Source organism: Sparus aurata, chromosome 18, assembly GCF_900880675.1.
Source record: "Sparus aurata chromosome 18, fSpaAur1.1, whole genome shotgun sequence".
Taxonomy (NCBI): Eukaryota; Metazoa; Chordata; class Actinopteri; order Spariformes; family Sparidae; genus Sparus; species Sparus aurata.
In genome coordinates this window covers 16,515,282-16,537,489 of record NC_044204.1, presented here as the reverse complement: position 1 = coordinate 16,537,489, position 22,208 = coordinate 16,515,282, and the positions used below count along the sequence as shown (strand labels likewise).

At 39.9% G+C, this 22,208-nt stretch overlaps 1 protein-coding gene across 2 annotated transcripts in view; it reads left to right on the top strand.

Moving 5' to 3' along the window:
- nrg2b (neuregulin 2b) overlaps positions 1-22,208 on the top strand; it is a 57,383-nt gene that overhangs the window by 27,815 nt on the left and 7,360 nt on the right. The window contains exons 3-9 of one of the 2 annotated variants that reach the window (XM_030397098.1): positions 544-662; positions 1,668-1,791; positions 10,957-11,015; positions 14,817-14,840; positions 17,788-17,890; positions 19,963-20,092; positions 21,659-21,786. In XM_030397098.1, the coding sequence (XP_030252958.1) occupies positions 544-662; positions 1,668-1,791; positions 10,957-11,015; positions 14,817-14,840; positions 17,788-17,890; positions 19,963-20,092; positions 21,659-21,786 (687 nt within the window). The remainder of the gene's footprint in view (positions 1-543; positions 663-1,667; positions 1,792-10,956; positions 11,016-14,816; positions 14,841-17,787; positions 17,891-19,962; positions 20,093-21,658; positions 21,787-22,208) is intronic. The other variant, XM_030397099.1, reaches the window with a different exon arrangement.

The following is a 22,208-nucleotide window of genomic DNA, read 5'->3' as shown; positions in this document are numbered from 1 at the left end:
GTGACATCACACAGGCTATAATTACTAACCCGGTATAATTATAGATCACTCGTTCATCCGGTCAGAGGTTTCAGTCATTAATCATTTAATCCACTGAAATGCTTGTCTAAAGTAATATTTGACTCTGTGTAACTTTGCAGTCAGGCACTTATTTTGCACTTAAACGCAGCCTCCTATTCACTTTTGTGCAGTAAAATTAGATTTGTGTTTGACTGTGTGCTCTGATTTAATGACATTTAAACAGAGTTCTGAGATTGCACTGGCTTTTAAGTATCTGTGTTTTGTGCCCTATTTCTTGTAACATCTTCCTGTAATTCCTGTAAAAGTTTAGCCTGACATGTCTATTAGCTTTGCTGGCCAATGACAATGAATATTTGAATATACATCTGTCTGTAGCTATACATATGATGAATTTTACATCCAGACAGAGAGTCTGCTGCTTTGTTGCAACTACAACAACTGACGGTGTCTTTTTATCTGCTCTGTGTGTGTCTGTCTCTCTCTCCCCTCTGTGTCTCTGCCCTTCTTTCCCCTTCACTGAAGAAAAAACTCAAAGGTGCAAATCAGTCGTGTTCGTGCAGAAGACTCTGGAAACTACACTTGTGTGGCTGAAAACTCGCTAGGACAAGAAAACGTTACGAGTATAATCAGCGTGCAGATCTGTGAGCAACATTGCTGTCTGTCTGTCTGTGTGTCTATCAGATCTATCAATCTGATCAATTAATGTTGATTGTAACAAAACAAATTAAGCAATAATCAATGGAATAACTTTTTAACGATAAAGCACACCCACACATAAAAATGTCTTATCTGCTTTGTTCTACAAGCTTCCGCACCGGCTTGTACTTTTTCATAGAGAGTCCCTCTCATCTATCTATCTGATGACCTAAAACTTGATACTGAGGGTTTTCTGTCCATTTTCTAAGATCAGTGGGTATCAGCTGCTCTTGTACTAGCTAGTAAAATTTGATCACCCTATATTTGAACAGAAATATGAGTGCTATTTTTCTGTTAGCATTCAGCATCTTCTCCTTCCCACAAAGATTTGACAGCCAACCAAATGAGCTGTTCAGAATATGAGCCCAGAATAGTGTAGAATAACATGTGTTTAGTATAAAAAGTTATTAATAGTGCAGTCACAAAGCTTATTTGACGACTGTGGACAAACAGCGCTGTGTTACTGTGTTACACGTCTATAGTATCTGTCAAGATTAGTGAGTCTAGTGTTGGTGTACATTGTTATCGTCCTGCTCATGTATCTTATATCAGAATAATTTACAGGCTGTTGAAATCAAGTCTAGGTAGAACCCTGCAGTCACAGAACAGTAGACGGATTATATTTCTTGTAATATACCTTAAAGTCTAAAGTTCTAAAGGAACTTAACACTGGGAGTTGGGGGAGCAGGTGTATCTGACTGGATCTTTTCAGTCATGAAGCCAGCAGCTGTGAGCTGGAGAGCTGCAGCGATTGCAGGAAAAGTGACTGATGCCTGCCCAAAAAAGTAAATAGATTTGTCTCACTAAGCCCTTTGAAATTCACTAAGGAGGTCTGAAAGGTATGTGACGTAGTGTGGTATGATATCTAGTACTATGGATACCATAGAATTTGAACAAAGAGATGACATTGAGCGTTTTTTGCATGTGTCTCTGTCTAACTGTCCTCGTAGTGACCACCACCACCCCGTCTCCAGGTGTGAGTCATGCGAGGCGCTGCAACGACTCGGAGAAGGCGTACTGCGTCAACGGAGGAGACTGTTACTTCATACATGGTATTAACCAGCTGTCCTGCAAGTAAGTTGGTTGCTCGGTCGGTCTGCCCTCGGTCATTACTGTGTAGTCACTCCCCCTGTCTCCTCCCGCCCTCTCTCTCTTTCTGTCTGTCTGCCTCTCTCTATCTCTTTGGGCTCAGACACTGTGTCGCTGGTCACTGCACTACCTTGTCTTCTGTTTCCTGGTTGTACCCTCCCCACATACTCTACATGCACCTGCAGACCACTAAGCCACGCGCTGTGTGCTATTTTGAAAGCTTGTTGTTTACAGTTTTTACCAAATGTCACAGCAAAGATGTTTCTTTTGCTGAGAGCAGTCGGCTAAAACAGATTGTGACTCAGAGATCATGTCTGCATGCACTAAAAATGTGTCTTGTATCTTTACTTTGGGGAAGTTTTGTTTTGACAGCATCACCTCAGAAAATTCTCCTGAAAGCAGAAAGTCATGAACAAAAGAAAAAACTTGTGTGTTTGCATTACAAACGATATTTGTAAAATCTTTTTATGTTTAAAAGAAATACCAGTGCATTTATTTTATCAAATTAGTTATCAGTGAAAGTAATGAGCTCAAAATGTTTTAGATGAGATGCAAATTACAGCAAAACTGGTGGCGGCTGTTAGCTATGTGTTAGTAGAACCCAGTGGAAACAATTATCATTCTTGTCACCTGAATAAAACTAGTTTTCTTTTTTAAGTACAAGTTGGGTGATGACACAAGGGTTTTGCAATTGAAAAAAGACAGTTTTAAGCAGTTTTAATCATCCATAAGACAAAATAACAGGTCTTTCTCTCCATTGTCTATGCTAGATTATAAGAAGGTTACTTGTGTAACTTAAAGGGGATTTTACTTTTGCTCCCCTGCAGAGAACAGTGTTACTCAGAGGAACTTCACAGGCATGAAAAGTTAAAGAGGACATCCCACTGACGTAGTACATTATCCGCTGTCTCTGTTGTCGGTCACTCTGTTGGCATGTAACCACAAAGTGCTTTGCATGCTGAGGGCACTCAGTAAAGCAAAGAGGACAGGAGAGATGAGAAGGATTTTAATTCTTCAGAAATGTACAGGGATTTTAAATGTCCTGTCCTTTTATTATTCAACAATCAGTTAGGCTGCAGAATTAAGTCAGTGTTAGCATACATTTTTAGGTCTTTGTTGGACTCACCACTTCTGTCATTGGCCACTATTAGCATTTATGCTAACAACTTAGCAGCAATAATCACACTGTTGTTAATATCTTATACAATTATAACTGTTCTTTATCTGTAACATTCAGACATGTCGGTTATTATCATTAATTCCACTAAAACTGATAATCTCTGGATACTAATGATTGGATTATTTATCATTTATTAACAAGATATGACCAGTCTTCTACTGGATCGTCGACCATATGACGATAGGTATATCCATAGTTAGCTCATGCGTGCAGCTCAATAGCAAAACTGTTTTTCAGTGGCGAAGTCGCGTGATGTCGAAGGTGCAACCATCTGAGAATGTTGACTGAAAAACGACTGCAGCAGGACGAGTCACACAGTGTTTTTTAGGCACGACCGGAAATAAATATGATACTTGCATATTTAATGCATGTCCATCTGTTTTGAAATTGTCTCCCTCTGGTGCTGCTTAACACGTGACTACAGTCCTGTCATTCTGTTGTTACTTTATCATCAAAGTTTTTAGAATATATGGATGTAAAAGCGTCATAATTTTCTGCTCTCTCTCTGTGGGATAACACTGTCTGCTTCAGGTTGCTCAGATGTCACACTGTGTCAGCCTCAGATTTGGGGGAGGTGGGTCATTTGATGAACATTTAAATGGAAGAAGTAACCAAATCCACATCATCCCAACAATGTCCGCGTTTTATTGTTTTTGATTCTTTACCTTGGGACATGAAACCCTGTGGTTGCTTTGTTTTTTGGCAGCAGCCACTCACATTTGGATGTCAGGAGCTCACACATACACAAGCACCCTGCAGACACAGAGCAGCCTGTGTGATGTTCACTCTGAACATGTTTCGCGGGTGCCCTGCTTGTGTAAGGGTAACATGAGTAAGACGTACACAGCTCAGGCCTTTTTCTCCCTTTCTCTGTGACTGTTTGTGTCACCATGTTTTGCGTTGCCACAGTAGGGAGTCTGCTTGACAAACTGTTCACATTAAAGGCAAGCTGGATCTGAAATGTAGTAGTAGTGATGATATAACTATTTTTGCATTGGCGCAGACCAGGAGTGGTTAACAGGGTTCACAGCATGCTAAATGTCCAACTCTACTTCTTCTGTTTATTTGAAATAACCTGATAATATAAAATGCATCACTTCCTGTGCGTGGGAAGATTTTTCCTAGGAAAGAGCTACCAGACTGGTAGGTGTTTAGAACAGCAAGTGCAAAAATTTCGTGAACTGGATTAGATGAATCACTGCTGTGCTTTATTAACCTATTACAGAGGATAAACAGACGTTTATTTATAAGAACATATCACTGTTTCATGGTTTAGTTCATTCCTTGTTTCCCCATCGGCCTCAGGTGTGTTCGGGATTTAACAGTACAAGCAAAGGTTAACAATTAAAAGTAACCATTAGTCTGTTGATTGTTATGATATAAATATGGGTTTGTTCATATATTCAGTCAGAAATGGTTGTTCGGATTTCACAGTTCTAATCTGAGAGTGCTCAGAGCATCCTATTTACAGAGGATATTTATGTCAAAATAGAAAAATTAAAAGAGATGAAAGGTAAAATATTTTTTATTTGTTGCTCAACTAGGAATATCAGACCATATTTAAAAGTGTAAAACACTCATTTGAAACAAATGAATATAATGAAATTCAAAATGCAGACGATTTAATGGTAATGCTCAATGTGAAAGCTTACATTTTAAAGATTTAGTTGAAATTGGCAATGGAAATTTGGACACATCATATGTGGAAAGCAGACAACTAACCCCTTCCTGAAGTTTCCCTGGTATTATTTTTGACACCTTGATTGCAAAGACAACTCGATTGTTTCCGTCCTTAAAGTCACAAATAATAAGGACACTGGAAAAAAATGTGAGTTTATTCATTAATTTAGTCTGCAACAGAAATGGATCACCAGTTAACCCAGGTAACTGCATGTCTGGTGGCAGACAAAGTTGTACAGTGGTAGCAAGGCTTATAGGGAACTAACGTAACCACTGATGTTTTCATTAATTTATATTCATTACATTGTGCAATCAACATTTACTTCATAATGATACGTTGTAGCAGGAAACTTGTCTATTGCCAGTTTAAATGGATATATTTAAATGCTGACATAAAAAAAAAAATACATTTTGTTTTTTGTTTTGCATTTCAAGTCTGTCATCAGTAGTTTTCTGTAATCTTTGTAATTTTAAGTAAGTAAGAGATTCTTTTTTAAAGCCTGTAGCTGTCATGGTAATGAGTGAAATCTATTGGAACAAAACAAAACAGAAACTGGTTACAGCTCCAAATAGTTTAATAAAACAAGGTGAACCATGACATTAAAATAAGTATTTGTTTGCTGCACATAAATGCAACTCATAGCCTGTGGCATCTTGCACTAATGTAGTAGAAGTGGAAGATGGCATTATATTAGTATCTGGTAACATTACCCTTCTGTAACTACAGTATGCCAGCCAGTCAGTAAACTGACAGCTTTCTTGTATTGACCTACCGATGAAAAAGTCTTTGTTATCCACTTTGTGAAATGGATATTTTCTTAAATGGAGGTTGTCATCCTTCACATCCAACTTGCCGTACATACTGGGTCATTCTGTAGATGTGTAACAAACAGTTCCCCTGACAATGTGAATAACAGATGGCATGTACAGTCGTGCATGATCGAGAGCTTTATTGTTACGCTTCCTGTACAATTGGATGTATCTGCTAGAAATCCATCCTTAGATCCTTTGGTGTCTGTTCCAGATCTGCACTCCTTGTTTCTTCAGTTTCATCTCTCTGTACATACATATTTCTATCCCTCGCTTCCACTCTCTCTCTCCCTCTCCCTGCCTTTCTCTCTATCTCTCATCTGATATACCTTCCGGTCATTGCTGAAGGATAAATCAGGATTTTTTTTTTCATGCTGCTGACCAGCAGAAAACTTTGTTCGAGAGGGTGCATACAGAAATTACGAGCAGCATATATAGAAATTTAAAGGTACAAAATGTACAGGATTGTGCCACCTTCTGTGCATGATTGTGCTACATGTGAACACAATGCATTTTTCAGGCTACGGCAGCCTAGATAGGTAGCAGCAGATCAGACAGCAGTTTGCAGAGAGTTACTGTTGCTCCTCAGCTTTGTCATCCTTTGTTGGCCTGTCTGTTTGTGCCAATGGATAACAGGATGTAAATAAGACTGCTGTCTGTAGAGTGTCTGCCTGGTCTGTTCACCTCAGAGATATGTAGACCCCCGCTCACACTCACACACGAACACACTCACGATTTTGAACAGCAGCTGCAAATCAGCGCACTGCATGGCACTGGCAGGCAGCAAAACATTTTTAATATCCCTGAAATTTGAGGGGGTATTTGCAAGCTCTTTTGTGCCGACCATGGAAACGCATAATCTCCTCTTCCCTGAAGGGGAGAGTAATGCTGTACTGCAAAATGGAGTCTGTAGGTTAAAGTGGAGGACAGCACATATAGAAAGGCACCCTGGCTAAAACAGAGTGTGGAGGTCTAAGTGGAGATCGGCACATACAAACATGCCCCCTGGCTAGCTGTTAGCAGTTAAAGCTTGGTGTGTCTTGTTTCTCAGTGTTCTTTTTAACCTGTGGTATAGTTGTCTGTGCAAAGTTGCAGATAGCTGAGATTAAACTGAACTTCTAAACTCCGGTCTGGCAGCCAGCAGAAGATATTAACCCCTGTGTCCCCAGCTATAGGTTTCAAATGCCATATTTCCCATTGGAATCAATACAATTCATTAAATCTAATCTAATCGACACATGCCATGAGTTCAGGCTCGATTGATGCCTGAACATATTGTCCATGGCTGTCTGTGTTTTTTTTCCTCCTAAATTTGATGAGCCTTTGTATAATGCAAATAACAAAATTAATCACAGGCTCTTTACTTTCATTCAGACGGTTGGAACAAAAGGTGTGCTGGCTTTTTTTCACCCCTCTGAGTTCGTCTTCAGAGCTGAGAGAACAGTACAGTCTGGGGAAAAAAAAGGGAAGGCAAGCACGTGTAGATAAGAAAAAGGGTGGAGAGAAGAGGGGAAATGAGAATCAGAGAGAGAAAAGAAATGATATACAGTAAAAGCTCTGCCGGCAGCATAGGGCTGCTTCTGCTCCCAGTGTCTCCCACCTCTCTCTCTTTCTCTGCTCTATTTATAACTCTATGGGAAATTGCTGAGTGGGCTCTTCTGAGGGTTTTGCTGTAATTGATTCAAAATGCAAGTTGTATCTTTAGTGGTGAGAAAGAGGAGAAAAGGATACCCAGTCAGTTATGTGAACAGTATATGCATGAGGGTAAGAGGAAGGTCCTTGCATTTTAAACTGGATGAATTTGTTGACCAGACACTAAATCACTGTAATAAACGCAGTATGGTTATTAGAGCCAGATAGCTTCTGTTATCCTATCATGACTGTAATGGGGCCACACCCATAATATCATAATACTGTCATTCTTCAATCGTTGTGATTCATCTATAATCATCTACCCAACGTGCCTATTTTTACCCGATCTATCAATTATGGCAATAAAACGATTAAATCAATTATGCCTTGCTCGATGGAAGCCATGACACCCTGTATAACACATGATTCAAGACATTTCAGATTACAAGAACAGGCTTCTCTTCTTCTTTCTCATGTTTCCTTTAAAGAGCTGATTACAATTAATAGAGAGGAATGGCAGTGTCCATTCTCAGCATCAAATATTTTTGGACAACACATGTGTATCAATTTTCTGGTTGCTGTGATGCAGTGAGGAGAGGAGCCTACTTGTTAGTTTCAGTGTTGTGAGTTTGATGGCTGGTGCCAGAATATGAATCATATTCAGCCCGTGGTATTGCTGACAGCTCGCCACCCATCCAGAAACAAAACACCACATTCTGCAGCTGCATGTAAACTGTTGCTGTTATTTATGCCCAAGAAATACCAAAACCTATTCCAACCATTTTCATGCTCACACACTGTGGAGGGCTGTGTGTGTGTGTGTGTGTGTGTGTGCGCGCGCGCGTGTGCTGCTCATATTTCTACTCTTGTGAAAACCACTTAAGTTTTACACATACTCATTTCTGCATTTGTCAGAAGGTCATTTTGACAAGTCCTCATGCTTTGCAGCTTAGTTTACAGGCATTATTTAGGGCTATTTTATTGTTAAACGTTTGTGATGGGTTGTCGGGCTTTCACACCAAACACAGCATTACACAGAGCAAGGATGATGTTTTCAACAGAGAATGCAGATGCAAACTGCTAAACCATTGAATGTGACTAAACGGGCACAGTGCTTTAGATAATTTGTTCAGATATTACATATTCCCTCTACATTTTGTAAAGAAGATTATTTTGCATGTTATCCATGTCAAGTATTTTGAAGCTGCAATTAAAAACAGTCAGTTTATATCAGCAATATAACAAATGACTGTGTAATATGAAAAGTGTTGCTCGTAGTGACAAACCCACAGAGAACTATCACCTGTCTGCAGTTTTCCTTGGCTCTTTGCAATGATACAGTTTCTTTTAGCTAATGGTTTGGGATTCACAGCCCATAACGTTATTGTTTTTGTTACTTTCACAGCTCTTTTCAGCTTTTCACTTTTTATTTCCAGTAAGCTGTTTTGAGTAACAAAGCTCTGGAAATCTACTGTGCACTACCTGCTCAGCAGTGAACTTAATAGAGCGTTTAGTAGCTAAAGAGCCACATATTTTTCTCATGGTTGGTGGAGACCAACTAAAAGAAGACTGAATACTGGACCAAAATTATCCCTCCCAACTATCAAGAGTGAAATCTGGTCTTGGACCTTGGTCTGTACCAGTGTTTGGCCCAGATTGTCTGGTAACATGAGGGGTTCATGTATTCAGTATTACACCTCTCGATTTCCTCAAACACTCATTTGGGTTGCTTTGACAAGTTCAAACATATTTGATATTTAGGATAAAAAAATCTGGATGATTATGTTAATTATACATTAGCAAGGATACTACTGTTAAAAATCTTGCCTTTAGTTCTCACTTAAAACAGAGAGAACCTGTGTTGACTGCATCTCACCAACCATTTTTTCATCCACTCATTTAAATATTCTGCTTTAGTTTTTTCTATCACTACATTACTACAGCAAGTTGTTGCACTATGTTAGTCTCCATTTTGTGTACATCTGCTTCCCAATGACATCACGTCAGGGGATTGCCTGATGCGATGTAGTGTAAAATAATTTTGATAATATCTTCGGTAGTAGGGGCGGCTGTAGCTCAGCGTTTAGAGCAGGTTGGCTAGTGATCGGAAGGTCACTGGTTCAAATCCCAGCTCTGGGCGTAGCTGAGCTGCATGTCGAAGTGTCCTTGAGCAAGATACTGAACCCCAAATTGCTCCTGATGTATGGTTGACACCTTGCATGGCGGCCTCTCCCATCCTGCAATGAGCTGGCGACTTGTCCAGGGTGTACCCTGCCCTCGTCCAGAGACAGCTGGGATTGGCGACCCCATAAAAAGGGATAAAGTGGTTACAGATGGATCTTTGGTAGTTTGTGATGCTCCATTATTTCTTAATATCTTGTTGTTTGTGCATGTTGGTTAAAGAGAAACAAGACAAGTGTGAAATGAGTCCTCACATATGATATGCAATCAAATTTTAATATTGGTTAGGATTTTAGTCTGAGCCAAGATTAAGTGAATGCTAATGCTGCTCTGTATCTGCTAGATTTGGGGGCATAAGTAGGCAACTCTTTGCTTATAAATATTGGCTTTGTAAGGTGATAATATGTCAATGTTGTGTTTACAGCGTGTTCAGCTTCACCCCAAAAATCTGTCAAATCAGGTTTATACATTTTCTTTTACCTCAAGGGGACAGATAGACTGATCTATTTTGCTCAACAAGGGCCTTGTTCTTCACGCTTATTGTAATGGCCATACACTCAACTTGATTAGATTGATGGATTTGTTTATGTCTCTTGTGTTAAAACAAAGGCATCATGAACTTGTATCTATGAAGGAGAACTGAATGTGGTATGGAGAAATGGCGGGCCATTCATTCCAACACAATTTCCTCAGCCAGCATACAGTCAGAGAAGTTGTTTCTCCTTTTTGTGAAACTGAAACAAGTCCAGTTGCCTGTGATAAAGCAAATTACCTTGACCGGGATGACTGAGAACCTTCATCAACATCTTTCTCATTTTAGCTTCTGCTTTGTTCACCTGATGACACATGCAGTGTATACCTTTCATTATCCCTGATGCCTCAGTCCATAGACTTCACATTGAGATCACGTCATGTGGAAAGAACACTTTGCCGTCTCTTTGAAAGTTTTACAAACATTAAACAGCAGAGAGGATCGGTATAAACTGACCTTGTCTGCCGTTTTACAGTTTTTACAGACATGTTTTATAAAGGACATCAAAATAATGGAAGTCCATTATAAATCATATCCACTTAAAAGTCTCTTTTGCTTTGCTTTTCTATTTCATGGTTTCAGTCAGGGGTTAATAAATGGATGCAATGAATGAGAGTCCGTAATTGACCATAAAGCCTTTGTGAGTGTGTGTTTGTGTGTACGTGTGCATCTGTGTTTGTGTGTGAGAGGGTTTGGAGGTTAACGACTGTACGTTTGACCCCTCCTACTTCCTGCACCACCATCACATGACCCTCATGACTGTGATGATGTCTTAACTGTAGCAGTGATGTCATATTGATGGCGGTGATGTCACGGTATGCAGGTCATTTCTCTCTCTCTCTCTCTCTCTCTCTTTCTCTCTCTCTCCCTCTCTCTCTCTCTTTCTCTCTTTCTCTCTCTCTCTCTCCCTCTCTTTCTCTCTCTCTCTCTCTGTAGTTGGTGGATTGTGCTGTTTCTAACCCCTCATCTCTCTGCTCTCTTATGTCTCCCCCCTTCCCCTTCTCCTCTCTCTTCTCCCCTCCCTCTATCTGTCCTTGTGTTACTCTCCTCCTCTCTTTCCTCCTGTTTTGTCCCTTCTCTTCCCACTGTATCTTTAACCCCCCCCCCCGTCTGTGTCTTGTTTTCCCTCCATCAGGTGTCCCAATGACTATACGGGGGACCGCTGTCAAAACTCCGTCATGGCCGGTTTCTACAGTATGTCCATTTGCTCTTGTCTGTCTCCTTCTCACTGAGATGCTGCATGCTACATCGGAGGGGTTGGATGGAGGGTGTGCTCTGTGTGTGTGTGTGTGTGTGTGTGTGTGTATGTCTGATTGCACACCAGCTCTTATGTTTCACGTAAGTTAATGTGTGTGTGTGTGGATGTGCATGCCTCTGTCTCCACCCCTTCCTCTCCCTGTCTCCCCTGGTTCCTCTGTGCTGCACCTCTGCTCACCAGATTCAAACAGTCGAGTTTTAATGATATTTTTCACACTAGTTCATCTGCTTACATTTTTATTTATTAAACATGACCGGATATACATACATACCGGATGCTTTACCTACAGCAGACAGCTGAAATAAGCCTCAGAATAGACTATTGAACTGTTATTGTATAATTATGCTACAGTGAATTGCACAAAAAGAAACAGAGGAGACAGAGATTAAGACAATAACCGATACAGAGGGTTGAACTAATTTGATTTTATTGGAACGCTTTGTCACTTTTCTTTGTAGATGGTCCATCGGTGCTGCTTAGATTTTAATCAAGGCTAAATTGTGTGAATAGAAACTATTAATACAAAGTTGTATGTCCTTACTTCAGCCCTCTTTTATGACCAAAGACAAAAATCATTCACTGATATTATTTTTTGGAGTGGAGCTCGACTGGCAAATAAAGGCTTTCGATGGACAACAATGAAAGTCCTTCTGACGTTGTTTTGAACAGCTGCCAGTCATTACTAGAAGCTATAGTGTGCCCAAAATCCAAATAATTTGGCAAATGAATGAGATTTAGAGTTGGAATATGTTCAACTTTTCAAGTCTTAATGTAATGGGATTTGAAAGCATCACTCATGATTATATCTATCTGAGGGTCCCTTTGTGATATTGATTTTCATATAAGTGGAGATTCGTGATATCATGTCAGTGTAATCTGTCCTGAACTGAGACATAAGGATAAAAGCCCACAGTGGTGAATGTAAAAGCCTGCTGTTTTCACTCTGAGCATCCATGGATCATCTGATGAAATCTCTCATAATGGCATGTGGCTAAATGCTGGTTCAAGTGTTCCAGGGTTGAATTATTAAAATGGTGTCACATGTTTTGCTTCTCATCACAGTGTAACTGAACAAAAGGAATAGTTTGACATTCATGTATATATATATATATATATATACATATATATATATATATATATATATATATATATATATATATATATATATATATATATCAGTGAGATGATTGGCTATTTCTCTATGGTTATCACAGTTATTGTTAATCCCTGTCACTAGGTCGGCCTCTGCCTTAACCAGGTTGGATAACTCAAGAGCTATAGGAGTTATAAGAGATGTCGGAGTGCTAAGGATGAAGTGAAAGTTTATTTTGTCTCACTATCATCATGTAACAGTTTATTACCTTAAAAAAAAAAAAAAAGTAAGTAGTAAGTTTTGACATTCTTTCACTTGCTTAGAACAAATGCGCGTGCTAATCAGATCAAGATCTTAATGACAGGAGGCTGTGGTGCAGTACCGCTTCTGAGGAAGGGGCTGAATCAACAAAACAATTACTTTCAAAAAGTTCCTTGTAGCGGCTTTTAATTTATACAATGAATACGAAACAACAGCCAGGAAACGTTAAGCCTACCTTTGCGTACAGACTGGAAACTGGAGGAAATGGCTGGCTTGGCTCTGTTCAAGGTAACAAAATCCACTTACCAGCATCTTTAGACCTCAGTAATTAACACGTTACATCAAGGTTGTTAAATTGTAACTTACGCTGCACTCCAGACAACATTGGAGGTCGGAATGTCCCAGTTGAAACGTCCAACTTCCAACCTCAAAGCAAGTCCAAAGTGGACAAAGAACTTGACAGACTGTAACAAAACAATCTCTCTTTAGCAAGTTTACACAGAATTGAACCCTCAATTCAGTGCGAGCCTCTTGCATTATGAACAAAATATAGGAGGAAAAACAACACTTGAGGAAACAGACACCATTAGCATAACAGCATTTTATGTTACAATACTATACAATACTTTTATAACGTATCTTAACATTTCATTCAGTAGCCTAATTCAAATACTGTTGTCTAGAAATACACCTTACCCCTTCCCCTGGACACTGCTGTTGTTGTGTGAGGTCAGACATGTAAAGCTGGGGTAAATGGATGTTTAATTTTCATGTTCAGAGTTGTCTGGAATGCAGTGTTTATGTAACAACGTACAAGTTATGTTTTGCTGGAAGCTATGTGAAATACTATTTGAAGGCAGTTTCATCCCGTCCAGTTATTAGGTTGAGGTTACTTGGGAGCCCTGTGGTGCTGGTATTTCAGCAGGTTTTGTCTCCCTGCACCCGGTCTTTATGCTAGGCTAAGCTAACAGTGTCCTGGCTCTGGCTTCATATTTACTGTGAAGACAGAAACATTTTCCTAAAATGTCAAACTTTTCCTTTAAATAATCATCAAGGCTGAAAATGGGGAATGTCTTGTCACTCTCATGTGATAGCATGGGCAGTGACACTGAAATATACATTATCAATACAATCAGATGACAACCAGAGATCCCAGGACATGTGCAGAAAATTTAGCATTGCACAGAACTGGCTGTGTCACACTCCTGTAACTGGCCAAGCCATCACATGGAGATAAAACAGAGGGATAAAGATGAGCCTCCCATTCTCGTTTCCAGGGGTTAAAACACTGTTGCTCCATGCCATGTTGTCTTGCTTTGCTGTTTGTCTGTTGTTGACGATTCCACACTGAATAATGTCACATTTAAACCAAGAACATGATACAATATGTCACTCTATTATGTAATGTCTGCTTATTTTGACCCCATCATCAAGCCTCGTCTACATGCTGAAGTCTGTGTGTCCGTGCTTTTATTTTGCATCGTGATCCTTTTTCCAGTCAGTCGAAGGGACACTTTCTGCTGTGTTAAGTCCATGTTGATTTGTTGCCGCCTGCTTTCTTCTAGTGGTTCAAACATAAAGCACTGTCACAACATAGAGTAGTTAAGGTCAAGTTGGACAGAAGATTGGCTGACTTTTCGTATCTCTTTTTCTGGCCAGTAATGCATGCAAAGCCATGGAAATTGGGAATCCTGAGATGATTTCTTTGTAAATCATATGAAAGGCTATAATAGCGGTACGCAGCAGTAGTGGGACAAAGTACTTTACAAGAGGTATGCTGTAATCAATACCAAGGCACACAATTGCCATTAGTCAAACGAGTTACAGCACCCACCCCCATTTGCTGTGCCAGCCTCATCGACTGTACTGTGTTTTTATGTTGGAGAGTAACTCACTGCTTTTTATCTTTTGTTTTCTTGTTTTTTTCCTTTTGTCTTGTTTTTCTTTTCTTTTCTTTTTTTATTGTTTTGTTTTATATTTCTGCCCAGAAATGAGGTCTATTAAATATAGCAGTAAGTGATGTGGCTTCTTGTCTTGCTGTCTTTGTCCATCTGTCTCTGCATGCTTTATCCTGCCTGTTGACTTCTCTTTCCTTCTGCCTTTGGTTCATTGTCTCCCTTCGCTTTTGTTTTTTTGTTTGGTTCAGTTTTTTTTTTTTTTGTTTCCTGTCATTTTTGGGGGTCACAGAGCTGAGGCTGTCTGAGTTGTCTGTCTGTTACTGGACGGTACACATGTCAATTGCTCTGGCTGACAGCACTAATTAACCTATATCCTGGTTCAGCGTATGCAGGACATGAAAATAATATATCTGCTCCAAAGTGGACATTACACCTGACCCAATCTGTCTCTTTCCTTTTACAACGACAACTTTCTGCGCTGGCAGAGCTTCTCAGAATTGAATTTATGGGTATGGAACATTATTATTCATTTTGCTGTGCTTAAAAGGGTTTGCCAAGATCCTCTCACAGTCACACATTATTGTGCCATCTTCTTTCTAAAACCAACAACTGGGTCTCCCTCAACCTGTCCCTCTTTTTCTCCTGCCCACTAACCTGCTTTCAAGACATGTAACCTCCCTTCTCTGCATGCACTCTTCTGACAGTCTGACAAACCTGGTAGACGTTAGAGAAAGAAACAAATTATCTGGGAATGATGCAATAATAACATTAAGTACAAAAGTGAAAAAAACAATATAATGGGCCTAATACAAATGAATACTAACACAAAGTTGTGTTTTTGTGGACACCATGTCAGAGAAAAATCTACCTTCTTTGTCCATAAATTAGTTTCACGTCATCGATAAGTCGACAAGTATCTGGCTCGTCCTCTGGGCTTTGGCAATGTGCATTTTGGCTTCAGTAGCCTGTCGAATAAAAACATGCAAGCTGCGAGTATTTTTGCAAAGCCTTGCCAAAAGCGGGCAAAAGGCCTGACCACATAGTCTGTCCTTATTATTCTGCCCTTGATTGACTCGGTGTCAGAGTCGAGAGCTCGCCTGTCCTAAATCACCAGGGCTGTTGGCTCCACACTGCCAGCGAGCTCGCCTCCCCATTTCCCTTTGCCTTTCTGTATCAGTACTTTGTGACACGCACACAATGCCGGGCCAGGGCTCTCATAGGCTTTGTCAATCCCTACAGAGGTCCTTTATTTAGACACCCCTCCCCTCCCCTCCCCTCCCTCGACCCCTTCCCTCCCCTTCAGTGGCGTGTTTACAGCTTTTTGAGGAAGGGGAGAGGGGGAAAGGTAAGGTGAATTAGGTAAAGGGGACAGTTTATGATTCACCTGCTCCTGTTTCAAGCTGATATCAGAAATGCTATAAATAAGTTTAGCTTTTCTAGTGTATTTTACCTTATTCTCAACTAACTTTTTTCCAAAAGAACCACAGGAAGAAACCTAGACAGATTGTCTTCAGCTACTGACTGCCTATTAGTGTCACTGTATTAAGTGGACACCTTCAGAAGTATCAGGTACATTAAAGCTAACAAATATTTATGCAAGAGAAGGTTCATGACATTGGGAAAACGATGATTGAGCTTTAGGGACTTTAATCCGGCCATAACTAACAATCCAAGGGCCTCTATAATCCATTTTTAGTTGATGCAGGGACAAAGTCAGACCAGTCTTTGGTTTCAGGGGGACTAGTTTCTCCCTGGGCCTTTCTCCTGCTCCCCTCCCAGCCCCCCTTCTCTTCCCTCCCCCTGTCTACGTGTTTCCTCCCACTCCTCCTTCCTCTCCAATTTTCCTTTTCTCCTTATATTCCCTCCCTCTTCCCCTCATGTTCTGTTCTGTTTGTTGCTCCTTCTGTCATTGTGTTGTCGCGCTTGCCGTTCTGACACAGAGTGTTACACCACAGCGGGCCCAGAAGTCTGAATTAACCTAGATAACTAAGATGGCGTAGTATTCACACAACATCACCACAAACCTGTAAGAACTTAATGAGTTGAATGCAGAGCAGTGTAATGTGATCCAAATCCGAAGTTCTTACTGTGACATAAAAGTGCTGCAACCAAGTCTACCCAGTCACCAACAAAAGTCTTTGTTGAGTAAAAATAGCAAATACTAAAATGGCTAAAACTTGATACCTGTTTCTTTGAATAACTCAAAACCTTTCCAACTCTTCTATTGTTGGATGCATTAACAACAATATGGCAATCAGTAGAGCACATACCCCCATTTTAGTTCAATCAAGCGCAATCCGATATCGAATAAAACATATCTTAGTCCGCTAGATCATCATTTTTATTTGTATCAGCAACAAATTATTTTCCCTGTTTTTTGTTTTTGTTTTTTTTATCAAGACCCATGTATTATTCACTAAGAAATAACGAAAATGCCAATTTTATCTCTAAAGAGAGACATAACAATCTATTCTGGTGATTGAAATTTTGTATAAACGTATAAATATTTTCTTTCTGTTGACCTCCAGTGGTTGAACCATGTTTCAAGGACCTTGTGACATCAGTGTTGGGTTTGGTTCCAGGTATCAATGATGTTGATCGTAGTCAGCGGTAAGCTTGAAGCTTTCAACCAGAGAAGACAGTAAAACATTGCTTTCCAGCATGGTGTAAATGTGATTAAAAAAAAAAGCTTTTTGATGATGTTAACTTGACAAAAAAATAAAAACCTCACTCACAGCAGGAGGAGACCAGCCAAAACCCGACCTCCAGTATCAGTGCCTGAAATAACAAATAAAATACAGGTTAATTAAAGCATATATATTATTTTCTAATTGATGCCAAAATGAAATAAAAATCTTTTTTTTTGCACATTTCTTAAACTTTTGGGCCAGTACTAGTTACGTTGAGCCTTGTGAATATCAAACCTTTAAACTCTCGGGCCAGTGTGGTGTTAACACTTTGAACAAAAACTGCTTTATTTAGTTTCTCCTTTTAATAATCTCATCCATACAGGCATGTGCTCAGACCCTCCAGTGCCATCTGTAGCATTACATCCCCATGGCCATTGTAAATACACTTGTATAGGGACAGCAGGAAGTCTGTGTCAGGATGTTTGCTTTTCATCAGAATATTTTTGAGCTTGTAGAATTACTCCTGTGTTGTTGTAGCGATGTGTGACTGTAGTACAGTTAAAAGCCACCAGACAGAGTAGAAGTTGTTTAATAGACAGCACAGGGGAAAGGATGGCAGCAGATGATAGTCAGAAAACTGTTTCTGTAGTTAGCATCAATGGAGTAGTGCTCATGCTGTATGTGTGTGTGTGTGTGTGTGTGTGTGTGTGTGTGTGTGTGTGTGTGTGTGCATATTTCTGTATGCTTTGGGATTGTTTGTCTGCAATGAATGGATGTGTGTGTGCACGTGAACATGTGCGTTTTTGTACGTGCGTTCCATCCACAGAGGCCGAGAAGCTTTACCAAAGGCGGGTGCTGACGATCACAGGCATCTGTGTGGCGTTGCTGGTGGTTGGCATCGTTTGTGTGGTGGCCTACTGCAAAACCAAGTATGTGTCTTTGAAGGGACATTAATGACTCCTCACTCATGAAATGCTCCAAAACCTGCTGTAAGAAGAATGTGTAACAAGCTGCTTCTTTTAGGGCTGTAGAATAATGGTTACCAGTCAAGAATACCAGTCTAAAAATACTCAATTACAATGATAGTTCCTTTAAAAAATTGCTACTTATTTTAAAGTACAGGAGTATTATCACCAAAAGTAAAAGTACATGTTGGCAGCAAATGTTCCCTGTCACTGAATATTATTATATATGACATTAAAAGATGGTTACTGGTGCATGTGTAAGCTGCATTTTACTGCTCAAGGTGGAGCTGGTTTTAACTTCTAAATATTAAGTTTAGTCCAGTGGTTCCAAACCTTTGGGTCAGGCCTCTGCAAATGAGATGAAATGAAATGATTACTCGGGGAGGACAACAGAAAGAACAAAGTCCTGCTACCTAAAAGTATGATTGATTGGATTTGAGTAAACTTTAAACAGTAAACAACTGAGAAATTTAGAGAGAAAAAGTCTCGTTGGTTGAACCACTAACAACTTGTAGACATATGAAACGTGACAAGAAGCCCAAACTTGTCAGTGGTCAGAGACACTCAATGGGCCATTCAATGAAAAGACAACATTTTATAACAGCTTATATAACATTGTCAAACCGACCGCCAGTGTGGACTAATAAATCATCATGGTTATCATAGCACACACACTAGCAGATAAGCTCATGCAACCCTTGCAAGTCCTCAAGGTCCATTGAGAGTCTGCCAACAAAAGTTTTAGAAACCCTTAAAAGTAAATTGTTAAATGAAAAAACTTGAGTGAATACACTTAACAGTAGCTGTTTTTATACAGGGCAGCAAGCTGCCAATTTGGCTGTCATTTTTGCGGCTAGGTCCGCGGATTTAGACAAATTTGGGGGTCTGTTTTGGTCCGCCAATTTGACATCTCGGACGGTACACTTTTTTCCACCTCTGTTGCTGTAAATCTGAGCCGTCAATGTGCTGCAACTGCGTGAGATGGGTGGAGGTTCATCACTTCATCCGCGGACTTCAAGATGAGCAACTGGAAAGCCACTTAGATCAAGGAGATGCTAGCGTCTCCTCGGTCTCTGTAGCTGTCTTCGTTGTCCGCTTTTTGTCGTAGCGGCAAGCTACTAACGGTCGCTACTTTCAAATTAAAAGCCCCCTGCTAAGAACCCAGTGCTAAACTCCAATGGGGTGCAATGTAAAGCTCTTATTTTGAAGACAACTTCGACCTGCTTCACTGTTCACGCCCAACTTCGTGTTTCACGTCATGTCACATGTTTACACCTACCCCAGTGGTGGCCAAGTGGCGGCTTTTTGGAAAAGAAGGAATATTGCACCTCCCTTTTAGATAGACAAGGCAGCACATTGCAGACTTTACCTTGCAGCAAATGTGCCACCTTTTCTATCTAAAAGGGGCTATTGTTGTAAAAAGTATCCTGAAGGAACCCTTGAGTAAAAGTAAAGACAATGTGTTACAGTATTACTTTGGTAAAAGTGAAAGTCATCCATACAAATAGTACATGACTAAAAGTCTTAAAGTATCTAACATTAAATGTGCTTCAGCATCAAAACTACAACTAAAATTTAATAATACAAATATTTCCATGTATGTAAGTACTGTATATTATTGGTCAACTGATTATCAGATCTGACATTCAGCATTGTTTTGATAATCGGAATCAAAACAATGTTGTTTTTTTTTAACTGGTCGCTGACAGACTAAATTCATTTATAAATGTGGCACTGTAATCTACAAAGTACAATATTTTTTCCTCTTTTAGTATAAAAAAGCAGAAAATGGAAATACTCAAATAAATTACAAGTACCTCGAAATAATACCTAAGTACAGTACTTGAGTAAATATACCTAGCATTACCTCACTGGCTAGATAGAGTGCTGCAGTGCTTTGACAATGAACATGAAACAGTCATGTGATGAATGAAGTAATGAAAGTTGAGAAGAAATATTTCTAAAAGGAATTCTCAAGAGAAATTGCCACTGTCTTCAGTTCAGATCCTTAATTGTTCCTTCATCAACCCTTCTAGGAAGCAGAGGAAGAAGATGCACAGTCACCTACACCAGAACCAGAATCAGTGTGTGGAGCAACCAAACCGCGTGCTGGCCAACGGACCCAATCACCCTGGACCGAGTCCCGAGGAGATCCCCATGGATGACGTGAGTCCAAACAGCAGAAACGCAGTGCAGAGGAAAGTACAGGTGATCCCGAGGTCAGATTTAACTGACAGACTGGAAATAAAGTCACCTCCTGACAACCCTGCGCTCCACGCAGTAAAGAAACAGGTCACTTCAGATGGACTTGATCGTCTCAGAGGAAGAAATAAATAAGTAAACAGAGTTTGTTTGTTTTTTATGCAACAATGCAACATTTACTGGCCAGACTGAACATCACAGAAAAATAATAGTCATTTCATGGCAAGAGGCATAGGTTTCTTAGTATTTGGCTGTTTTTCTCTTAGTTAAGCATAAAGTTGGTGCCAGAGTAGATACAGTAGCCAAACTGGACCAGAAACATTTTTGGCACCAGGGATTTTGTTGTAGCTTCTGGTAGCTAACAATAACAACAGTACAATATGTCTGTTAGCTAGCAGACAGAGGCAGAGAAGTCACATTCTGTAATCTCCTAACTTTTTGTGCAATTCAGCCAGATATATCAGTGGTTTTAATTAAATATAACTTCCTATAAATAGGCTTGTGGTGTCAAAATGTTCAGAAATTCTCAGCTGTTCATTAATTCTAAAGTAAGGGCAGAAGTGGAGGACGCAAGAACAGGATGTCAGCGTCACCTGAACACACTTCACTAGAAGCCCCACAGAGCTTTATGTGGGGTTACTGATAGAATTTATTTAGCTTCGGCATTGAGATTGAACTCTACCAAGAAGCTTCTTTTAGTCTTCAGAGGAGGTCTGCCGTCAGAAGAGTCACTGTGTGTAAATAAAACTCTGACAACATGAGGGAACATGGTGGCACATTGCTGACAGATGTTAAAGAGAGGGCAGAAAACACCTACAATTCTCCTGGAGATGTAATGGGCATGAGTCAGCATTATAGCAACAAAAAAAAATAGTGAGAGAGAAGTGATAATCTGTGTTACAAAAGATCGGTTCACAGGAATCATCTCATCACTCGACATCACTTTATATTATGTTTAATGTATCTGTATTTATGCTATATATTTGTTAAATAGATGGACAGTAAAACTATTAAAGGTGCAGTCTGTAACCATAGACCGCCTGTTGAACTCCAAATAAATAGCAGCCCACAGTAGCTAACTTTTGCTAACTGTATTCTGTTTATGACTGTAGCTACGTTTAGCTTGTTAAGCACAGTTAGCTGTGCAAGTAGCCAAATAATTGTTGTTTACAAAGCTAGCAGAGGACTTAAGGGAAAAGGGTATTTTTCAGGTCCAGGGCTAGTTGATTAGCATCCCTGCTGGAAAAACCAGCATAGACCAGCACCACAACATATGCTGGTCTTGCTGGTCTTGCTGGTAACCAGCATGTTGTGTTTTGGTGCTGGTCTTTGCTGTTTTTCCAGCAGGGATGCTAACTTCAGTAGATAGCTCTACAACACAATACCTACATGTCTATGACATAACGTCAATATTGTTATTTCTTTATAATCTGTTGATAATTTGACTTAATTTTGGGATGTTTTAAATTAACATTCCTACATATTACACCTCCAAAATGTGTTGTGTTTACACGTATGCGTGTATTGCAGTACATCTCTAAGAGTGTCCCAACGACAGAGTGTGTGATCAGCCACGGAGCTGAGGGTGCTGGGAACTATGCAGGCAGTCGAATGTCTACCCGCTCCCACCACTCTACCACTGCCTCACATGCTTCCAGGTAAACCAACCACACACGCACACACACACACACACACGCTCACACACACACATACACACACACACACACACACACACACACACGGGCATGTGTACATAAGCAAACATTGGAATTTCCTAATATTTCTTTGCAGACTGAATAACCATAGTGTTGCGGTAACAACAATAGATACTTCCAGATAGAAAACTGGCCATTGATTTGCATTGTGGAGATGTGTGAAGTCTGCAAACTGTAACATTAAAAGGTATATAGTAAAACACGGAGGGTCGACCTATCTGACATTTCTGTTGTGTTTATAAAATGTACTTTGTGCCTCCAAACTAATGTTAGCGAATATTTTGTTATAAAAAAGCTATGATGGCATTGAATGTGTTTTTTAGATGAATTAGATCTGTACACTTTGAAATAGAATCTTTAAACAA